We start from the raw sequence: 23,246 nt of genomic DNA, 5'->3' as shown, positions 1-23,246 counted from the left end.
CAGGGAGGGGAAGCGACCTGTCCCGGGTCACTGGTGAGACCAGGAGGCAGCGAGCGTGCCGCCCTCCTGGCTGCTGCCTTCATTCCATGGGTGCTTTCCTAGAGGCGACTCCCTGATTTTTCCGTTAGATAAATAGATATCGAGGAGTTAAGGGCTAGAAGGTGGATTGAGAGAAGTACTCAAATGCCTATAGATCCAACTGCTCATTCCATAATGCCTTCAGTTAGGCCAGCCCTTTGTTTGGGGGCATAAATGGATGAAAATCAGTGGCGAAAGCCAGAGTCAGAATTTCAGAGGGGTTTTTCTATCAGGATTTTAAAATTACATGACAAATATTTCTAAGTGTATCTTATTTTTGTAAATGCTGATGGACGTGGTCAGTCCCTCCTGACCAGAAGGAAGTGGGTTTGTAGTCATGTTGGCATGAAGACGTCGACTTGCAGTGCAGCACAAGACAGCTTGTTAGTTTGAGGAAAAAAGATTTCTCTTGCAGTCTTTTAGTAACTGTTGAAGCGAAAGAAAACACTGCCCTGTTTTTCATAGCATGGTGGTTGCTACTAGAGCCGGATGCTACTTCACCGTTGTTATTGAATTTCTCAGTCGTATGTCAGGAGAAATCAGGAATGTAAAAGTCAACAAGTAAGATCGAGTTCATTGAGTAAATAAAAAGTACGCGCTTATCATCAGAGATCTTCCACAAGTATGTACAGCTCAAAGAGCGGGCAGGATGTCTCACCAAGTGACAGCTATAATAAAAATAATAAAAAATATTCAAATAATTCTTCATTCATTTGTTGCTGATAAATTTGTCAGTCTCTCCCAAGATACTTCTTGTTGTCACTTCATCAATTTAAAAAGTATAAAGTTATATAATGGACATCGTTGTAGACTTGGACGATAAGAGTAGGGGAAAGAAAACAACTTTATTTCTGAAGTGGAGCCAGTGGAAGCGTTAGGCAAAGTCTGCATGCTTATGAGCTGAGGTTTGAGGTGGCCTGGTAGAAGGTCGTGGTTTTCTGGGGACTGTAGTTAGCTCACTTGCTGTAAGGTGTCGTTGGAAAAGAATTGATATATGGGCCTTTGAGATGCTCTCGAAACTTTTAAATGTACACAGGTGAAAATGGCTCGAGCAGTCGTCACCTGTGCTCTGAAGCCCCTTCCATCACTCGTGTCCTGGCAGAGCGTGTCCCAGAGGTGGGATAACTAAACGGTTGTTTGGTATCTCAGAGTAGATCCATTTTCCTTAGAATATCGGAGCTTGGAACAACAATCTGTCTTTAACACAAACAGCAGACTTGTCCTTGAAACATTGGCAAAGAGGAGGGGCTTCGTAAAAGTGCTTTTGGACGCGTTTGAGGGAATTGCATTAGATGAAACCAGTCGGGTTGCAGGCTAGTGACGAATGCTGAGTGCATTTCAGTGCTCGAGCGGCTGGAAATCTTTTTATTTTGTCCAGGCAGCTCTAGCATAGTCCGAGTTAAATGGAGAAGATTGGACAGATTCAAAGGCGATGCCTGGTGCTTACTTGATGTGCAAGATGAAGTTTCAGATTTTAGTCACATACCAGAACGAAAAAGGGAAGTACAAAGTATTTTTTCATTGCTCATTAAAACAATCTCTCATAAAATGACAAAGCAGCCTTCCCATTTCTCCCCCGACACCTCCGATAATACAATGAGATCACCACTTTATCTTTTTTCCTTGTTATCCATTTGGATAATAGTTACAGTTGGAAAGTTACAGCAAGCTTGGAGAAAAATGCAGAAAAGAAAAGCCTGTGGGGCTTGGAATAATTTAACATAATAAAACTTCAGGGAACAAGGCCAGTATTTTCAAGCTTGGTTACCTGAAATTTGGTTTACTTTTTTTTTTTCAATGTATGAGTTGTCATCTTCCTTAGAAATTCCTTTGAGATGCAGAATATCTCTGTTGCCTTTTGAAGTTGGTACTTACCTTTTTGGAAAACGAGGCTGTTTATCGTGGTTTTTTGCCATGGGGTAAGTTAACTAACTAATACTGTGATCAAAGTGGCCAAGTTTGGCTCAGAGCTAACGAAGGGAGGACACTAACTGTCTGGAAGTAGCTGTAGGAGAGAAAAAAAAAAAGTTTAGTGTATTGCAAGGATCTGGAAAGAAATTAGGATACAAGTGGAGTCCGTGATTGAAGAACCGTTGTTTGAGATACTTATAATGAGGCTGGATCTTGTATTTTAAGGAGTAACTTTATTGAAGTGCTGGCAGCGTGCTCAGTGCCGCTGAGGGCTACCGAGGAAGGGTGGGGGAAGGAGAGAGCAGATGCCTTTGAACCCCTCCTGCTGTAGGCACCGAAGGGTCTCAGCTAGCTCTGCCCCGAGGGTCGGCACACGAATGCCCACACGTTTCCACGCAGCGTCCCGGTCACCTCAGAGCACGCGCTGCCACCTTCTTTAGAGCTGCTTGTAGCTCAGGAACTACACAGAGCACGTGTGGTAATCTCCTCCCGAAAAGCCCTCTCCTTACATTGTGTGCCTTCAGAACTGTTCGACGTGGTTTTAGTAATTCCTGACATTCCCTGTATCCATACTGTTGTTTCCACTGCTGAGTTCTGGTCTTCAGCTTTGGGTTGCGCTACAAGTGTACGTGTGTGGCAAAGTATCGCTGATTTGCCTAGAATCACCATTTTGAGTTTTGGAGGGTGCATTATTTAAGGTAATGTGACATTTTCAATACACCTCACTTTTTTTTTCTTCACTTTTTAGGATGTGAAATGTAAAGCTGACAAACCCGTGCTGGGGGATCAGCAGGAAGTGGAGGAGCAGCTCCTGGAAAATGTATGTGTGGTCATGTTACCCGATCACGGGGCGTTCTGGGGGCTTGATCTCGCTGAAGATTGATTTATGGGAGCAAGGGGTTAACTGGGGAGACAGTCCAATCATTTGGGGGGGGAACTTACAGAATTACCTGCTGCTCTTTAATTACATGGAAATAGTCCCACAGGCAAATGTCAAGTGTGTTCTTTGCTGTTTAAAAGTCAAAAAAAAAAACCAAAACCCAACCCAGCCCACATTATTTGGTATGAGAGGCACAACGGAGAAAGGTGAAGTCCTGTGCGTTCTACCTACATGAGCATTTCTGGAAGCACAGTTGTCCAGTCATCTTGATTTTCCATTTATTTATGAAGAGAATATTTTCAGTTCATCTATGCTTATTGCTTGTTTCCCTTCTATTGACTCAGCGGATTTAATAAGGTACGATAATCAACAGCTGATGATGATGTCCACATAACCTGCCTTTCTGTGGTTGATCTCTTGTGCTTCTGCTTTACTTTGCTTTTAGGTCCTCAGCCAGATCAAACAGTCCAAAACTTCAACAAAAGTACCGGTCAGCTTACAGGAGATACCCCTGGTGCCGGCACCTACTTATCTTTCTCCAGAGGCAGAAGTCACCAGCCGTAGTATGAACCAGTTATTTTTTCCACCAATATAATGTGTGTTTAGTACCCTAACCCAGGATGGATCTTTTTTTTGTCGAGATAACTTTTGCTGAGATTTTTTCTTTGACCATCAAATGACCTATTTTGAGTCATTTTACAAAGTGTTTGTATTTTTCTCTCATTTTATAATTTTTGAGAGCTGGAAGATGTCTTTGCTTTTTTTTCTTGACTTTCGCATACAAAGGCATTGTTCCTGCTTTTAATTACAATAAAAACAGAAGGAAAGGCAATCAGGGACATCCTGTCCATTCCACAGTGCTGGGGCATGGCCTTATCTGTCCCGAATGGAATAATACACCTTGCCATCGTGATCTGAACTGTAGAAGATATAACTGAATTAAATGTCCTCCTAGACATTTACTCTAAACCTCTACTCCCAGAGCTCTGGAGCTGTCCTGATTTAGAGGCTTCAGAAGTGACTCAGAGTAGTATTTGGATTTAGATTTATAAACGTGAAGAGCAAAATACGAGAGCTTAATTAGTTGGTCTCGTACAATTCCTGTGATGGTTTTCAGCTTCTCATCAAATAGTGTGACTTGTTTCTTTACCTTTTCATGTTCTTAGGCGTCTTTCCACCCCCATTGCCTGTGGATCCAGCAACGTGTCCGATAGTTCCAGGGCAGGAGATGACCATAGAGATATCTAAGGGTCGGTCAGGCCTAGGACTCAGCATCGTTGGGGGGAAAGACACTCCACTGGTGAGTTTCCACTAAACTAATATTTACTGTCTCTGTTGACGGGTAGGAGACAAAGACAATGTAGAAACTAATGATGCCATTAATATGTAATTGCTCCAATGAAGTGTTCAGTACAGGGAGGAGAAACCAGCAACTACAATCTCCAGGAACAAATTGATAATTTTGCCTTGTATCACATCAGTTGTTTTCTGTTCCTGTTTCAGCTGAAAGGTTTGTGTTTCAGTAGTGCTTTCGGCTATGCTCAGATTTTACAAATATGCATTTTTTTTTAAACCATGGTGAATTAAGAGTTTCAAGCAGGTAAGTTACCAGAATGGCTGAACTAGAAATGAACGTCACCGAGGTACAGCTACTTCAGCAGGGTTAATGCCTCCATCTTGAGAGCATAAACGCTTAGCAGCCACGTAAACAAACTGTGATTTATCTCCCTGCCAGCAAAAGCCTCTGCTGAACAGAGGTAAACCAAAGGTAATCTTTTATTGTTTTCTGTGTCTTTTTGTTTAATCTCGCTCTTGGTGATGCTGTTTTTAAAAAAATTGTCTTCAGCTAAATTAGAATGTATCAGTTCAAGTGTAAACTCAGCAAGTTAGGTATGCTAAACCCTTCTCTGCCTCTGCTGCTGCTGTTTCTACTCCCCTTTCCGTTGAAGAGATGCCATGTTACAGTATAACAGAATGTCACATTGGTTTTTTAAATGGCAAATTCAGTTCTTTCAGTAAACAAGTCTGCTGCAGAGGTGTCTTTACTGGGTTCTCCTGAATCCCCAGCCGCAGAGACACTTAAACCAGTAGAGCTGCTCTGTTACGTGCAGTTGTTCCCAAAAATGCCATGGTGGTGCATCGTTAAGCAATGAGGTGCTGCGAGTGTCAGCAGCTACAGACAGTTGTGATGTAGCAATCCTTTTCCAGACCAAGAAAAAAAGAAGGGGAAAAACCTGAGGAAGCTGGAAGGAAAACGTTTTGTTACGCGAAGTGTAGGCTGTGTCTTTTACAGTGTTCAAGCTGAAACTGGAAAAGGTTCAGCTTTTGGTCCCATTTATCCAAGTCTGGGATTGTGTGGAGTTGGGATGAATTGCTCTGTTTCACATGGAGATAGATCTGAGCTATGTTGAAGGCTTAAATCAGCCTATGTGGTTTTCACTCGCATGGCCATGTGCTGTTTTGTACCCAGTCCCTTTTTTTTCAAGCTCCTCAGTGTTGAGTAAATTCAAATACGAAATTCAGCGTTAGTCATCTCTCTGCTTTTTCATTTAACTGGAATTTGGAAATAATACATGGCAGTCTGTCAGGCACAATCTGGTACATGTCTTTCATGAGATTTTAATATAAATAAATGAAAATTATAAATATCTGCTTTACAGAGCAGATGAGAAAAATGCAAAGGATTTGATTCTTTAAATTGAGTAAGTGGTTTTTGTGAAGTATTATACTTTCATTAGTTTATTCATTAAAGTGTCCTCCTAGGAATTTATTGTAAAAGTCTATGCACTTGATTGCAATAACTGAAATTCCTGGAGGGAGGTCCGACTTCCCACACTTCTGATCCTCGCATTACAGGACATACCAAAATGAGTCCCTGTTTCTTTTCATATTTCTGAATCTGCTCAGTCAAAGGCAAGCAATGTTGTTTCATAGGAAACGAGGTGCTTTTGTGAGACCGCCGTCCAATCTGATCGTTTCCCATGTGCAGAGACCCTCTCTGGACTTCTCCATAACTTGCATATCCAAAACGGCGCGTGCAAACCCTGCTCCTCAAAGCCGGTAGCCAGGGTTGTGCCTTTAGCTGGTGGGATCGTCACCACTCGGTCTGCTTGGTACTGCTGCGCTCCCACAACTTGTTTTGATGCCTGCCTTTTTTGCCATGAAGGCAAAAAACCTTTTGTCAAAGAGTTGAAGTGAAGCTCACATAAAAAAAACGGCGAGGGGTAAAAGAGAATGCTACTCAGGACTGTTTCTGTCTCTGGGTTTTGTGGGCTAGAGACGAAACACTGGAAAATTAGGTACATGGAGCTGAGTGATGTATCTTGTCTTGCTCTCCATCATTTGTTTTTAAGTTGGGGATATAGATGGACATCTTTTGTATTTTAAAAGAGGCAAAGTAAGGTGACTTAGAGCTTCACTGCTTATGTATGTGTTATGCTTATGTGCTGTAGGAGTTCATCACTTCCAAAGGTCTCACGCGGCAGAAATTGCGTATCCAAGACCCACTGTTTTTGGCATCACAGAGAAATTTAAATGAGGCTATAGTTTGCTTCAGCAGTTTGAGTTTCGCTTTTTAGCTGTTTTTGAAATGGGAATCATCAGATCAAAGTCGGAAAGGATGGGAACAGCACCATTCATAGACATCTCTGCAGGCCTGAAGCAGGGAGGCTGTCTTTGGCGTTCTTCTAGTTCTGATGGCACACACAGACGATAGAGGTGGGAAGCCCTGACGGGACCACGGAAACGTGCTCCATCAGGGCTGAGAAAGGCCATGGCAGAGCAGGGGTGAATCTGCAGGAGCAGTGTCTCCGTGTGCCACAGACAGCTGCAGAGACTTTTACCTTTTTGTCCTCCGAGAAAACAAGACCCTGAACACCGATTTTTTCCTCCCTTTTCTACTGGGATATCTTTATTTCGTACCTCTGCAGGTGTGTGAGTGCCTATGAAACGATGAAGGATGGAAACCCTGGTTCCTGGGATCTCAGAAGTAATTTATTGGTCCGGGGAGTAGAGGGAGGCTGTGCCTGGACAGAACTTGTCAAATCTAAGGGGGCTATGGCAAGAACATAAGGGCCTCATCTGTGTGATATTAAAATGCACTTCATCTAGAAATGTTTAACTGAGTGCTCGTAGTCAACACAGCGGCTCACGTGTGATGGGAAAAGCTCACTTCGGAATATTTTAGATCTTTCTTAAGCACATGATGTACAGTCCCAGCTTTTGGAATAATAAATCTGGCAGCCTGCTAAAGGGACGCAGTCCTTCAAAATGAAATATAGAGTGCAACTTCTAAGTCATAACCTTATGAATCTCATCAGAAATCACCGAGTAGAGACCTGAAAAATACAGGCTGTGAGCAGGGAGGTTAATTTGTTCAGGAGGTTGGAAAGTGGTCTCTTAACCCCTGTGAAATGCTTTTTGTTGAGAAGATGGCCATCCCATTAAACTTGCAAAACCTTTCAAACTGCATCTGTTAGGATCAAGGACTGTGGCTGTGTGCTTCGGAGAGCGTCAGCTGGAAAGGTGTGCTTCTAGAGAAGGCACGGGGAGGAAGGCTTGTGCTGGAGAGTTGTCTTCATGTTGTCGATCTTTAGACTGCTGTAGCCCTTAAGCAGTCTTATTTAGTTTTATTCTAAGGGTTGATTTTTATTTTTATTTTTTTCTTCGCTGTCTTTCCCATCACCTTTGCCTGCACCCCTGAGGGAACACAACCCATGGCCTCTGCTCTGCAGCAATTAAACTGCAGAGTGGAGCTGGCTGAAGTACAGGGCTTTTGAATTTGTGAGAAGTGGGTGTTGTGGGGTTTTTTTTTGGTTGTAGTCCAATCAAACTTGTAAAAGTAACCTCAGAGTGGGAATTTTAAAAAACGAAAAAAAGAAGTGTTGTCAGAAACATCTCAAGACAAGGCTTGAGGCTCTGACTCTGCTCCCCAGGACACCGTCCTGCCCTCTGCTCCCCCTGGTTCCGAACTGCACGTAAACGCTTGTCAGCTCCACCACTGCTCACGGCAGCTGTGAACCCGACAGGGGTGTCACTGTCCCTCGGCAGCTGCCGGTGCTCCCCGGGATTCAGGAACGCGGCCGCGCTCTTTGGGCAGCGCCTGCGGTGCCGCTGCGAGAGCCGCAAAGCCCAGCGCGCTGGGCAGGACGCTCGTCGTGGGCTGCCAGCTCCGAGGCCGGGCAAGCTGGGGCTCCTCCTTAGACCCGGAGCTCGGGGCGTTGGCGGCAGCAAGGCGGCGTTGGCATGGCTGGCTGGCCCAGGGCTCCAACCCTGCAGCTCTGGGATGAATAACCTGCAGGATACAGGCCTGGCAGCGCCGGGTAGTCCAGTTGTTCACCATAAATTTAGGAAATATTCCTCAGTTATTCTGCTTTTGATTCACTGCATTCTGCCAAAGCTGTTTCAATATATATAATTTAGTTTCAAGTAGTGGGCTTTTTCATCTGAAACTGTTATGCCAGAAAGCTTCTATGAGTTTTTCTTCTAAAATCATCTGAGAACAGGGCGTCAAGGAACTGCTTAGAAAAAGCAGTGCTGGTAGTCCTCCAGCTGGCATGTGGGGTTAAACCATCCGAACCCCGTTATCACCCCAGAGCGGGTGAACGCTGCGATGGCTCATCCGGTGAGCGACTCGCACTGAGCCATGTTCTGTAAACCAGGATTGTCCATTTACAGGGATTTTATTCTTGGCAGTACATGGAAAAAAGCATCGCTCGAAGATACAAACATTTTCTTAGTAGGAGGGAGCAGTGTTTTGCTTCCAGCTGAATAATTTAGTAATGGTTGAGTTGATTACTCGTAGTTATTGACTCTGTAGTTGCTGCCTGGGTGATTAAGACGCTCAGACATGCCGGAGGGGCTTCGGCGGTCTCCGACCGGTGGAGGCTGGTGCAGGGACGTTCCCCCAGGCAGAGTGAGAAAACCCGGGGAGGAGGGGAGAGCGCAGAGGCTCAGCTGGGGCTTGGAATCGCAGTTAAGTACTGAAGAGGCACCTATGATATAAAAGAATAAAAAGATTGCGGGAGCGGTAACCTAGGGGCTCTTTGGAGATGGGGGAGCTAGGAGGTGGTCATCATCTGAGCCTTGCGTAGACAGGGAGGAAAGCAGCGTACTTTATCCTGTGTCTTTCTTGTTCAAAATGACAACAAACCTCTTATGCAGAATTTTTATACTGGATTGTCTACTTTGAATTTGGTAAATAATTCTTTTTTTTACTTTTTCCTTCAGCTGACTTTAATAGAAAGCTTTTTTAAGGCAATTAACAAACTTGAAGGTACTCTGTCTCTAAAATAAAGGGACCCACAAAGCCAGGGAACTGGAACACCTTAGCAGCGCTCCAGAAAGTAACAGAATATGCCTGGGCTCAGCTAACACTGGTTGGTGTGAGAGCTGCTAACGCCAGAGTCAGAGAGGAAAAAGCTTTCCTAACCACTGCGGTTAGCCCAGAAGGCTTGCTGGCTCGCAGCGGAGCGGGGGGATCTTTGTGATGGTGGGGATGCAGTTTGACAGAAGAATATTTAGATTAATTCTGTCGGTCCGGGTGAGTCATACCTTGCATAAACCCCATCTGTTAAGGAAGGGCAAGGGAATAATCAAGAAAACTGTGACTTCAAATTGCAGCTGTTCGAGACCCGATGTTTGCCCCTGGAGCTGTGAGGGCTAATTACCCTGCTAGGATCTCCACGCTGCCAAGAGCAGGCAGTTCCCAATACCGAAGCCAAGTCTGGTATCTCTGTTTTGTGCCGTGCTGCAGTCCGCAGTGGGGACCTACCTGAACGTGAGGACTGATGTGACTTCTGTGTTACTAAACAAACAGGTTCTCCCTTGGTTGAGCTGTCTTCCCTCCCTCCCACCTCGGCTGTATTTAGATTCAGGCAAAGATAACTTCATCAGTTATCGGCAGCCGAGGGCTGCGTGACTTTGTAGACAGCCATCAGGTGCAGCTAAGACTGAAACTGTTTTAGTGGAATATGCTTACCTCGTAACTACAAATGAAAAGCAAGAAACTGGCCTCTGGAGGGTTTCAGCAATATATAGGCTATAGATACAGTTGCTGTATAGTCTGTCACACAATGAATGGAACAATAGAATGAAAAATGGTAATAGAAGGCCTAAGTTTTTAATCATGGCTTGGGTATTGTAGAGGAAAAGTTTGCGGTTGGGAGAGAAAAAAATGCAATCCCTACGTAACGATCACCCACGTTCATAAAACAGAAGGCAATTTAATGACAGAGTGGTAAATGCAGTTAGCTTGAAGTTGTGAGGAATTGCTCTGACTCTTGGTGGGATAATGTTAAAATGAAGTTGGTGGATCTGTCACAATTCCAGAAGGACATTAGCTTACAACAGCATGAAAAAACCCAACTGCTTTGTACAGGAGTCGTCACAAACGGGAATTAGGGCAGTAAGTTTTGCAAATCATGTATTTGATGGATCTTTGGCAAGGGCTTAGCTGACTGTACGGCTAGCTTGCGTAGCAGTGCCTTGCTTGAAGAAGCTGGTGTCTTCCAGCAGTATAAATCAACCATAAAATTTAAGCTTACAATGTACAAAAGCAGTAGGACGTGTCAGAATGGACTTCAGGAGTAGCTTGCTTGCTGCTGGTTGAAACCACTGGCTTTTGGCTTCCTGTGTCATGTGCATTCAGGATCTCATGCATTCTTTATAACCTGTGTTATGCACTGTACACTGTAAATGTTCATTTTTTTTTTTATTTAATAAAATAATGAGAGTGAGAGAGTTAACATTTTAATATGTAGTTCAGCATTTTATTATTCCCTCTAAAATGAGCATGTATACTTTTTGAAAAACGTTGGTTTGCTTTGGCACGTGATTCATAGAAACATAGCTCTTTCTATCATTCTGACTTAAGTCATATATTTTTACACTAAACATCTTATTACCTTAGTTTTATTATTTCAGAATCAAAGGAGAGCTTGCAAATGTCTATGACTGCAGACCGAAGGAATGTTAATGAATAGTGCCATTGAATTTTCAGGTTTTAGCTTTTCTGATCTTAGAGAATATAACTGTAAGCAAAAATATTATGCAAGCTGAATAAAATTTAAATAAATAGGGACCAGATGTAACTATAGGGGCCTATAAAATGTAATACAAATATTATCCACTTCCTTAAAATAAATCTGTATTTTAGTATGAAAAATTGTATTCATATTGATGTTGTGGATTAATCTTTTTTATGAAAGTTGGCAAGTGAGCACCATCTCTTGCAAGGGCTTGTTCTTAAATGGGAAACAGGCCTTTTGTTGTGACCTTGAGTAGAGAAGTTTCTCAGTATCATGCAATGTAAAGCGTTTTTACATTAACACGGTAATACATTTTTACGTTATATAGCCTGTTTTATGGCAGTAGTGTTTGGCTTAGGATTTTGGGTGCCTGTTAATGGTTTGTGAATGCTAGCAACTGCAAAATATTTGAGTGTTAGAAGGAGGTACACGCAGCACGATGCGTTAGATAAACCCCTTTAAGAAGTCAAGTGATTTGCTCGGAGTTGACCTTCAGCTTTTGTTGCTGAACCGTTATCTTTTAAATTCCATTTAGATCTGCGAATGGAAGATCATAGATTATAACATAACTGTTGTGATTTCCTCTGCCTACAAGTAACCAGCAGCTGGATTTATTTTAACTACTGAGAGATTCTTACATGGGGCTAATTCTTCAGCGAAACGCACTGTGCAACTAGTTGATTTCTACTTTATCTGTGAACCAGCCTGTAAAAATGAAATACCAATTTTACTGCTCTGGACAAAGTGTTATAAAAATTGAAAAGGAAATAACTAATGGTATTGAACATATTGGTACTGAAATAACTAATGGAATTGTACGCGCCCTGGAAAAGAGAAAAATCTGTAATCCTGCAGTCAGCAAAACCTCTTGTAGTTTTATTATCTTTAATAAATGCTGATTTAGTAAAACATTTGTAGCTATGTAGGAAATTTGTTGGAAATGTGTACTATTAGCTTGGGAAAACACAACTTGTCAACTAAATCAGAAAGCATCTTTTCCTGAATGCTGTTTTATATGTCGCTTACTTTTTTGCTTCCTTAGGAAAGTGCTCTAATCCATGCAGAAAGCTCCACTTCACGTCAAATGCATAATTATGGCACCTAAAATTCGTGGAATTCCAACTGTTTGCCCTGCCTGCTTTCTAGCACTGCTCAGCCATGTAGGTTCCCAAAAATCTGGTGTCTCTGTTTTGACCGGGACTTTCAGCATCGTTTGCGTGTGCTCATCAGCATCTGCTCTGGGAGACGGCGCCTTTTCCCCGTCCCATGCTCCCTTGGTCCGGGACAAATGGCTGGCGACGCTCCGGTGGGGCAGATAGCTGGGTGGCTAGAGGGCAGAGCTATGGGTCTGCTTTCTACTCTTAGGAGTGTTTGGGGGATTTTTTTAGTCTAATGATTACCACCTTAAAATGCACATCTTGGAAAACATGGTCTGGGGTTTGCAAACACCTCGTGTCTAACTGAGTGTCTTACCCGGTGTCATTCTGTTCTGGGGAGTGTTGCAGTCCTCGATGTGTAGTGGTTCCCTGTACTCCTGTGAAGCGCCTTTGATCCTAGCAAAGTAACAGACTGAAAGAGCACAGCAAAGATGAACTCAAAGCAAAGTGAATATTATCTCCGTTAAAGAAGTGGCTTGTTGTGAATGATCTGCAGTAGTTAAGGACTACTCAGTACTATGCAAGAAGCCTCTTTACCAAAATTCAGACCTCATTTCTTGTCAAATCCAGCCAACACATAATCACAGAATCACAGAATGTTCGAGGTTGGCAGGGCCCTCTGTGGGTCACCCACCCCAACCCCCTGCCCAAGCAGGGTCACTCAGAGCAGGCTGCACAGCACCGCATCCAGGCGGGTCTGGAATATCTCCAGAGAAGGAGACTCCACAGCCTCCCTGGGCAGTCTGGGCCAGGGCTCCGTCACCCTCAGAGGGAAGAAGTTCTTCCTCATGTTCAGACGGAACTTCCTCTGCTCCAGTTTGTGCCCATTGCCCCTTGTCCTGTCGCTGGGCACCACTGAAAAGAGTCTGGCCCCATCCTCCTGACACCCACCCTGCAGATATTTATAAGCATTTCTAAGGTCCCCTCGCAGCCTTCTCTTCTCCAGGCTGAACAAGCCCAGCTTCCTCAGCCTCTCCTCGTAGGAGAGATGCTCCAGTCCCCTCATCATCCTCGTAGCTCTCCGCTGGACTCTCTCCAGTAGCTCCTCATCTTTCTTGAACTGGGGAGCCCAGAACTGGACACAGTGCTGCAGATGAGGCCTCACCAGGGCAGATCAGAGGGGAAGGAGAACCTCCTTCGACCTGCTGGCCACACTCCTCCTAATGCATCCCGGGATCCCATAGGCTTTCTTGGCAGCCAGGGCACACTGCTGGCTCATGGTCACCCTGTCGTCCACCGGGACACCCAGGTCCCTCTCCGCAGAGCTGCTCTCCAGAAACACCAGGTATGTGGGGCTTTCTCTGCTCCAGTTCCTTTGAAATCTCCCCGCCTGCATACTGATCCACCTTCTATCACATGATAGAACTTCATCAAAACATCCATGGTACTTAATGTTTGATCCTCTTTCGTGTCTTACGTCCTTTTACTCCCTGCCCTTCACTCCCAGCATTTGCAGGTAACAGTCTGGGGGCTGATTTTCAGTGGCAAAGGGCACCTGCATTGAAAGCTACTGCTTGTCCTTCTGAAGAACAGCTACACAGAAGAAAGGAAACACTGGAGAGACTGGCTCAGAAGCTATAAACTTGCAGAAAACATGTGAGCAGCCCAAGCCTAAAGCCAGACAGCTTGTGAGACTTTCTCACCACTGTTTATGGCCCTGCAGGCTGTTAAGGTTCACGTGGTCAGTGATTTTCCTGAATAGGAAGCTGACTTTACCACCTTTCTCCCACAGGCTCAATCAAGACGGTGCTATGTGGCCATTGCCTGGGGTCTCTGCCATACTGCTTCTTTGACATTTAAGATACAAAGATTAAGCTGTCACTCTTACTGCATTTAATTCTTAATGTTAGCATTTCTATTTGCGCTCTCTGCTGATGGGCGAGTGTGATATTCTTCCCCTACCGGGTCTCTGGAGTTGTTATAAATCAAGCAGAAAAATATCCACAGCTTGGGGGAGAGTTGAGATCCGATTTCCCGAGAGCTCGAGGCTGTTCCCCTCCCTCAGACAGAAGGCAATGCACATTTTACAAGCTGGATTTTCCGTAAGTGGATTCTCAGGCGGGGTGATAATTTCTGTAAGGCTGTCTTGCCCTCATTGTTCCGTTGCCATTCGCTCTGCCCCAGCGTTGTTCTTCACGACGTCAACCAAGAGGCTTCATGAGTTCTTCTGCTGGTCTGCCTTTTCTTCCTCAGGCAGCATCTCGTTTTGTCAGAGTCAATGCGAGAATTGTCACTCGTGTGCCTTCCCTTTGCTCAAGAGAGGGGTGACGGAGCCCTGGCCCAGGCTGCCCAGGGAGGTTGTGGAGTCTCCTTCTCTGGAGATATTCAAGACCCACCTGGACAAGGTCCTGTGCAGCTTGCTGTAGGTGACCCTGCTTCGGCAGGGGGTTGGACTGGATGACCCGCAGAGGTCCCTTCCAACCTCTACTATTCTGTGAAGAAGTTACCATGCAGTGCCCGTGGTATTCTGCTGGTGAAGCCAGAGTGAGTGGGGTGTAGCTGCCCACAGCTCACATCTGAGCCTCACAGAATAGCCTCTCACATACTGCGGGGCGGGCTTGGTAAGCGTGACTGCTCCTGAGCAGATTCGGGGCACCTCCTGTACGAACCAGGCGCGCTCTTGCCATGTTTGGGAACTGTTCTGGCTTGCAGGTGACTTTTATTCAGCCCAGGACGGCAACCCCAGCGGTAGCAGACAACTTCCCTTCTACTTTGTCTTTCAGTGTTTTCACGGTCAGATGGTCTGAGTTTACACCTGTGAGCGTGGACTTTGCTAGCATAGAGAAAAAAGTTGGTTTTATGCCACCCTGGCTTGTAGTCTGCATCCTTCCGTCCCATACAAGAAATGTTCAATTTTGCATTAATTCCCATTTTGTATAATTTTCCCAGACTATTCTTTGTCAAAATATACAAAGATTAAAGCTCCAGTTTTTCAAATGTATTTGTAAACCTTATGAAGTGTATGCTTTCAGCAGCTGGATATCTTTCTTTAAACAGCCGTGTTCTTGGTATGAGAGTGTTTTTATTTCCCCCTTCCGCATGAACAGTTTTTGCGACTCTGCCAAGCTGTATCATGGAGTGCCGTGATCTGTACGAAACTGGTGGTGAAAGGGGACGGGGGGATGGGAGTGAAAATCTGTCCAGAGCCACCATTAATTCACAACCTCACTTTCCCTTCCTCAATTGATTTTGAACTATTTAGGCCTTGAGGGGACCTTAGAAATGTTTATAAATATCTGCAGAGTGGGTGTCAGGAGGATGGGGCCAAGCTCTTTCCAGTGGTGCCCAGCGACAGGACAAGGGGCCACGGGCACAAACTGGAGCATGGGAAGTTCCGTCTGAACATGAGGAAGAACTTCTTCCCTCTGAGGGTGACAGAGCCCTGGCTCAGGCTGCCCAGGGAGGCTGTGGAGTCTCCTTCTCTGGAGATATTCCAGACCTGTCTGGACGCGGTGCTGTGCAGCCGGCTCTGAGTGACCCTGCTTGGGCAGGGGGTTGGGCTGGGTGACCACAGAGGTCCCTTCCAACCCCTACCATGCTGTGATTCTGTAACTGAATTTGAGGCTAGTGAGCAGGAGCTGCAGATGTCCAGTAACCGAAACCCATCCTTTAAATAAGTGCTTTGTATTGTTTTAGTCATAATAGACCCTATTTTTTTTTCTGAGGCACTGAGAGGGTTGTTACAGCTTTAATCTGTGGCACATTGATAGGGTCTTTACAGGTTAGGGCTTGCTTACGTGGTTGGAGTGTGACATTACATCTGATTACTGCATAAACTTCTTTAAAATATTTTAAAAATATTTTAAAATGTTCAAAAGCGTTATTAGTTTGGTTTTAGTGATTTGTCATGGGTGATCAAAACGAACAGAATCTTATCCAGATCCCACTAGATCCAATGGAAAAAGATTACTTCTGGGTTAAATGCACTTTGAGCTGATCCCAGAAGTATCGGAGGAAAGATGTCTGTTTGTCATAGTTTATAAGCTAAGGAAGGTAAGACTCTCATATTTATGGCTATGGACTGTTTAAGATCTTTACAGTACTTGTGGACATGTTGCTTCATTCTGGTTTTGATCGATTTGGTAAGCCTGATTCAACTACACTGCTTTAGGAAAAACTAGTTAAGCAGAACCGTGCTTTGGCAGGTCGGCGAGATGTTTCCTCCTTCGGGGTAGGCACAGGCCGAACAGGAATGTACCTTTTCGTGCCATATGTATTTTTAGTTTTAGGTCTGGCTTGTAACACATGCAGGAACCACAGTGTAATGCTGAACTGCTGCCTTTTCAAATAGCTGATGCAGATTGGTCAAACTGATAACGTTGAGTGGTGCCTGGATCTGAGCTTGGGGTATGTGTGGTTTTACACTGGATAGTGCAGCACTGGGAAGAGCTGGTAGCTCCAGTCTGCTGACCACTTTGAAAGCAACTGCAGGTGGAACACAAACTTAAAGAAATGTGATTGAAAGCTCCTTGCTGAGAGGTTAGGAAATATCCGACTAAATATGGTCTGACAGCGTTTGAGTTGACCATCTTGCATGTATGCCCGGTCTGCTGGTGTATGGTCACGTTGCCACTGCTCTACCAAACCTCGTGTGTGCTGGTCGAATGATGCCATTTTAACAAGCTGGTCAATATTTTGTGTTCTCTCATTGATCACTTCTAAATGCCTTCCTTTGTAAAGTGTTTAAAAAAAGTAAAAGTGAAGTGTGCTGTGGAAGTTCTAAACCACAGACTCAGCTTTTTCTCAGAGTTACCCGTGAGAAGCCTCAGGTGTAAAAACACACATCGCTGTCACCCTCCTGGCTTTCGCCCAGGCAAAAGTCTCTTGTGTTGACTTGGAGTTACATGATCGTTTTCAAAACAATGGGAACCCAAAAAAACCTTCCAAAACCAAACAACCAAAACCCCACAACAACCAAAACCCCACAACCGAGCGAAGATCTAAGGCACGTAGCAGAGGACTTTGGCAGCGCTGCTGAGATGGATGTGCGCGTGTTACTCTGTTCCACTGGTAGCAGCTGTTTCAGGTATTCCAAGAAAACCCTGCAGTTACCAGTGGTGTGTATATATTTATATTTTTTTTTTTAATCAAACCATTCTTTTGATTTTCTTAATTACCTTGGTACACAGCTCATGGTATTTTGCCTTCATTTATGTAGATTGAAATCTTTTTCCCCCCCATCTGGGATGCTTGTATCAGCCGTAATCCATTTGTGATTAAAATCCTTCAGGCTTTTTTCAGTGACTGGTGTAAGTGTATCAAAGAGCAGGCGTGCGACCGCGGTGCTGTGCTCCAGCAGCCGCGGAGCGGCTGTAGATACAAGTCCACATCGTTAAATAAGGTGTACTGGGAATGAAAGGGAATCATGCTCTCAATGTTGTCTTGATCAGAGCGCTAGCTTAAGGGCATTTGAGTTTTCTTTCTGCTCGACGTGCACCATGTGTACCGGCAACAGCAACACGGGGGGAGTTCGCTTGGCGACGGGAGATGTCGCGGCTGGCAGCGTTTCCCGGGTGCGAAGGGGCTTGGTTCTCCCCCAGCGCCCGTCCCAGCAAGGCAGCGCGCGGCGGGCTGGGCTGCGCTGCGAGCGCTGCGGCAGGCCTCCCCTTCCACTGCACGTCAGGCTGGTGACCGTGGCGTTGGTGGAGGGTGTGCGTGTGCCTGAGGATGGGTTATCTGGTACCTGCGTGGCGGACTGAGAGCCACCAGAGCCGTTCGGAAGTTGGCAGTGACGCCGTGCTGGGTGTTTGCTGGTGACTCTGGGGAGAGGAGCACGGCTTGCGTCCCGCTAGCTGTCAGGACCACAGCTGAAGCACCGCGGCAGGACCTTCACCTATTTGTTTCAAGGGGGAAAAAAACCCCCAGAAACAGCCCAGAACAATGCAAAGGGAAAGCACCAGCAAGAGAACAGTGTGTTCTTTGTAATGCTTTTTCTTTGGGGACATCTATTGCTGGCAATAAGATTAAATCACTGAAACCTTCCCTGAAGCTACATCTGCCACTGCCTACATTTTCCAACCTCAGTAATAAACTCACATTTGCCATTGTTCATTTCTTCTGGATTTCATTTCTTACAGATTTAACCAGCGCTATTTACCACAAGGCATTCAGTTCTTGCTTAAAGCTGAGATCTATGCCAAGTCCCTAAAAATATTCATAGCTCCAAAGAATCTGGTTTTAAATAATATCATAAAAAGTAGACGATATTAATACAGCGGTTCACACTGAGTTCACGCACTGCCGATGCCAATGTAAAAAAGCGATGGAAGCCTAGGAAGCTCTAGACAAGACTACCCCGAAGTGGTGAACAAAATCCTTTTTACTGGCTGTCTGTGTTTTGATTACGGGAGTAATTTTCTTATCGCAAAATATTAAAAAAAAAAAAAAAATCTGTGTTATGGTCTTGCTCGTCGTGACATGGAGCCCTGTGCCTTTTCGCGGCGGCGCGGTGGGCTGTGCGGGTGGGTCGTGGCCGGCGGTCTGCGGGGTGTTTGGGAGGGAGGATTCACGCCAGCCCCTTCTTCCCGCAGGACGCCATCGTGATCCATGAAGTTTATGAAGAAGGGGCAGCAGCCCGAGATGGCAGGCTTTGGGCCGGCGATCAGATTCTGGAGGTAAACGAGTCTCTCTGCATTTATGTGCTTACTTACGTCTTTGTCGTGTACACTTATATTCTGCGCGGTGTAGGTTCCTTGTAGGGCAAAGAGAGATCACTGAGTCGGATCTGAACCTGACACTTCTGTCACTAAGAACGTCCTGACAAATAGGTATTTCCTTATATATTCATATAAACTAAAGGTACAAATTGAGAATATATTAAATTTAATTGAGCAAGGCATTTCTCGAATTACACAGTTCAGCTGTCATGTCCAATAGCTGGGTATTATTCATCCGTTCAATCTTTCATTCGGAGGCCTGCGCGGCGGCCGCCGCTCCGGTATCTCTGCGCTGCCCGCAAGCCGGCCGCGGGGCAAGGGCGGCTGCGGCATCGCTGCCAGCGTCCCTGCGGAAACGCTTGCCGTGCCGCCCGCCGCGTCGCTGGGGAGCTGCCGGCTGCCGGTGCCACCAGCAAAGGCACAGAATGGTTTCTGTGAATAAATGGAAGTGTTTTCCCCGCAGAAGGCATGGCCGTGGAGCAGGGAAAGGGTTAAGGAAGAAGTGTGGGTCTGCAAATGAAACCTGCGTCAGGCAGGGGTTCGGCGCAGCTGCTTGCAGCCTCTCGCTGTCAGCTCAGGACAAATTCCCAGCGTGGCCATTAAGGCTTTGGTGTGTAGGGTTAGGAAAATAGCGAGGGGTGCTTGGGGAGTTGTCTTTACAGCTCTTGCACTGAAAATATTTTGTTTAGCATTAAGGCTGAATGTTGTTTTCGTTTTATAAATAACTGTGTATTAACAGAGCACAATAATTAGGGGATGAAAATGGGGAAGGTTAATTAATTCTTCTCTGGCCAAACAGGAAAGTGCTAATGTTTGTGTGCCATAATATTCTTGTTATTTCAGCTCTTAAAAGCCATACTAATGAATCAAAAAAATGACTCTGAATTAGTTTCAGAGTAGTATGATACAGCATACATAGATGCCTGTGTCGAGAAAAGAATACTGATGCAGTATGTAAAGAAACGTGTGCAGAATTCGTACAAAAGAACATAATTGCTATAGATTAGGGTTAATTATCGTAATGTAAAATTAAATATGTTTCTTAACTTTGCACATCTAGATATACTCAGAAATATTTTCGTTGCCTTAAAACTTGCTATGTTATGTAGGTGGGTTAACACTGCGTTGCTATTCAGTTACAGCTACTTCCTAAAGAGACTTCAGAAATATTGAAGCATTGATATTTTTTGGTATTGACAAATAAAAGATGATTTTGTCAACAGAATACTGGCAAACACCATAAAGGTCATCTGCGGATCAGGCTTGGCAGAATTAGGAGATGAAGTTTCAAGTTGCAATAGTTTGGGTTTTTTTTAATACTTGAGCGTTCAATCAGAACTTCTTGTTCTATCTGGTATTACTGAAATGCTAAAACATTTTCAGGTTATCCTAAGAGCAATGTCACTGAGTGCTCCAGGAGCGGTCTTGTGTGCCATCTATTGGAACAGAGCAAAATAAGCAGTCAGCATGTCCTGCCTGGGCTTGGCCATTGCCACTGATCCTCCCGGTTCCTCTGCCCTCGGCTTGGCGGTGTGGCCGCGCCGGGGGCCAAGGAGTCTGAGCGGTGAGAGATGCAGGAGGCTCAGAGGAGCCTGGTTGTAAGAAAGAAGCATTGTCTGAGGTTCCGGCATTGAAAAAGAAGGGCAGAACACCCACAAAACTTACAAGCCAAAATGTTTTGATTGTCGTGATTTACTCCAGGCAGCGGCCCCAGGCAGCGAACTCGCGCTCAGCAGGAGATCCAGGAGCCCTCTGCAAATGGGAGCACTAAATTAGAGTGCCAAGGGGTGTCAATTTGACAAATTTGTCCTGTCACACCAGGGTGAGGTGTGATGAAAAGTTCATTTATACATGTCATTTGGAAAGCAAACACTGATTATTTCAGGTGAACGGGATCGATCTGCGGAATGCCAGCCACGAAGAAGCCATCACTGCGCTGAGACAGACGCCCCAGAAGGTGCAGCTGGTTGTTTATAGAGATGAAGCGCATTACAAAGATGAAGAAAACTTAGAGATTTTCTATGTAGATATACAAAAGAAAATGGGCCGAGGACTAGGGCTCAGCATAGCTGGAAAACGGTAAGAGCAGCTCTCTGAGCGGACTGCACTTCCAGTGAGAAATATTTTGCTTTTAGCCATATGAACGACTTTGAAAATGGGTGTGTGAGTTAGCTCTAGCTCCTGCTCGGGTTCAAAGGGAGCAGTGTCAGTGGAAGATCAGAGGCTGAGTTAGACCCAAATCCTGAACAGAATCACAGTGACCGTACAACACCGTAGGCAGCAGTTCTGGGAGTACAGAGCAGAATCTGGGATACGGTGGTAGGCAGCAGCTGCCTAATAAAAAGTGACTTTTTACTGATGTCTTTCTAAACCATTGCTATTAGATCATTTGAACCAGAGCACTGATGGATTTCATCCTTCATTGCTAGGAGAGATTTACGGCATGACACTGGCGAGCACTCGTTCGGTGTTGGTGCGTAAGAGTCCTATGGTTGCTCTTCTGTATCACCCAAAACAATTTATTTTCTCAATGACAAATCATCATGTCGTTATCCTGACTGCATATGGTCAGTAAAGTTTCTGCAGCAGTTTTTTACAAGAGTGGTGATGTTTAACCCAGGTGTTGTGAGCAGATTGCAGGTTGGGTAATTAATTTAGCTTATGTAAATTACCCTACAGATGGTAATCGTGGTCTCCAGCCCTCCCACGTTTGCTGCTGTGCAAAACTTTCTGTACGATTGCAAAGTGCATCGCCTTGGGGGGGGTCACGTTAGAGGTAGCCCGATTTCTGAAGTCGATTAAATGACACCCGGGTACAACTCCGGCTGTGAAGTGTTGTCTCCTGCAGGGTGAAGGGTGCCAAACGCCAAATCCTGGCATTGCAGCCGGCACCAGCTCACGTCGTCGCTCGCCCCGGGAGCTGGGGCCAGCGCAGAGGGGTCCTGCGCCCCTGGGAGGGGGGTCCCCTGCGAGGAGGCTGGAGTGGATAAATAAATATATTTTCCCCATCTGTGTGGCCTGCTGCTCTCGCTGGCCTCGCTGCCCGCTGCAGGCGGACAGCCGCGGAGCCGGATTTTCTGCTGCATAACTCGTGTGCAAACTATAAAAGTCTTTACCGCAGACTTCTCCCTGTTCTTCTGTTGGGGGCCTCTAGGCCTGTAGAAAAGAAACGGAGCTGAACCTTTAGGAGGAATGCAGAAAAAAAATCTGAGGCTGCATAATTCATATCAGGCACATCGCGGAGGTAGTTTAACTCCATCTCAGACGGGTCCTGGGCTTTTTATTCATACAAGCGGTATTTTTCATGAATCTTTATGGATCATACAGTCAGAAGTAATGGTTCAAGGGGAAAGACAGAATTAAATATAGCAAAACATGCCTTGCTTTTAGAACTCATAGATTTTTTTTTTTACACTCAAATGGTTGAATGAGGTGCAAAACTAGTTCTTCGTCTGCTCACAGGTTTCTTTTAATGTCTCTTAAATGCAAGTAATCTAAATTGGTCTCCCAAAGAATATTGGATTGTGTAATTAGCCATATGCTTCTTGCATTGTTAGAAATGGAAGTGGAGTGTTTATCTCTGACATTGTTAAAGGAGGAGCTGCAGACCTAGATGGAAGATTAATTCAAGGAGATCAGATTTTGTCTGTAAATGGAGAGGATATGAGAAATGCCTCACAAGAGACTGTGGCCACTACACTTAAGGTGAGTACATAATACATTTCAAGCTACTGAATTGCAGTTACTGACACTATGCAAGGTAATTATCCTGAAGTGCTATTTACACATAAGCAGGTCAGCTCGAACTGATTACCGAGACAGGAATTTCATCTGAAATAACTTCAGAAGATTCATTTAAAATCACTTCCCCATGTATATTTAGAAGTGGGATGATGTGAAGTGGGAGAACAAACGCACATGTAGTGTTTAGGCATTTGTTTAAAAATGCAACTGTACATTTCATACGTTGGAAAAATATTTGGAAACCTGAGAGGCTTACAAATCAGAGCTGAAATAAAATACCTTTGGCTTCACTGTGCTAACCTGCAGCTATAAAATGGCAGCTTAAATCAGTTTCTGCACAGCTTTCTGTCTTACAGGAGAGATTTTATACTCTGAAATTGTACGGTCTGGGAGAATTTGCTTTTTTCCATTATGAAAAGCCTGTGGCTGCTGGAGCTGGAGGAGAGGGCAGGCTGCGAGCGCCTGACGTTAGCTCCTCCGTACGGCGCCTGGGCCTGACAGCCTGTACCAAGGACGAGAGAACTGGTGGGAGCGATGCTGCAGACCCAGTTCTGTTCAAAACTGCATCTGGAGACAAGAGCTTTTCCCCTGCCATCACCACTAACCTTTCTGCACATGATTTCTTTCGTTCTTGAAGGGAAAGGCTAATTATTTCCTGGCTTTTTCCATTCGGTGCTGGTACCTGGCTGTAAGTTTACCTATTTAAGAATTGGAACTCTTATTAATTTGAATGCATATGTGTTAAATTCACCCATTTCTGCAGCTTTTTTCCTCGGAAGTATTTTTCGTGAGT

The 23,246-nt window shown here is 45.0% G+C and overlaps 1 protein-coding gene across 4 annotated transcripts in view; it reads left to right on the top strand.

The window, feature by feature from the left end:
- Window positions 1-23,246, top strand: part of PATJ (PATJ crumbs cell polarity complex component) — a 159,529-nt gene that overhangs the window by 119,222 nt on the left and 17,061 nt on the right. For all 4 annotated transcript variants that reach the window (XM_075424348.1, XM_075424345.1, XM_075424347.1 and 1 more), the window contains 6 exons: window positions 2,738-2,809; window positions 3,315-3,432; window positions 4,036-4,169; window positions 18,584-18,667; window positions 20,595-20,788; window positions 22,267-22,414. In XM_075424348.1, the coding sequence (XP_075280463.1) occupies window positions 2,738-2,809; window positions 3,315-3,432; window positions 4,036-4,169; window positions 18,584-18,667; window positions 20,595-20,788; window positions 22,267-22,414 (750 nt within the window). The remainder of the gene's footprint in view (window positions 1-2,737; window positions 2,810-3,314; window positions 3,433-4,035; window positions 4,170-18,583; window positions 18,668-20,594; window positions 20,789-22,266; window positions 22,415-23,246) is intronic.

Source organism: Opisthocomus hoazin, chromosome 6, assembly GCF_030867145.1.
Source record: "Opisthocomus hoazin isolate bOpiHoa1 chromosome 6, bOpiHoa1.hap1, whole genome shotgun sequence".
In the NCBI taxonomy this organism is placed as follows: Eukaryota; Metazoa; Chordata; class Aves; order Opisthocomiformes; family Opisthocomidae; genus Opisthocomus; species Opisthocomus hoazin.
The sequence above is the reverse complement of the archived record's forward strand: the minus strand, read 5'-3'. Positions and strand labels throughout refer to the sequence as shown.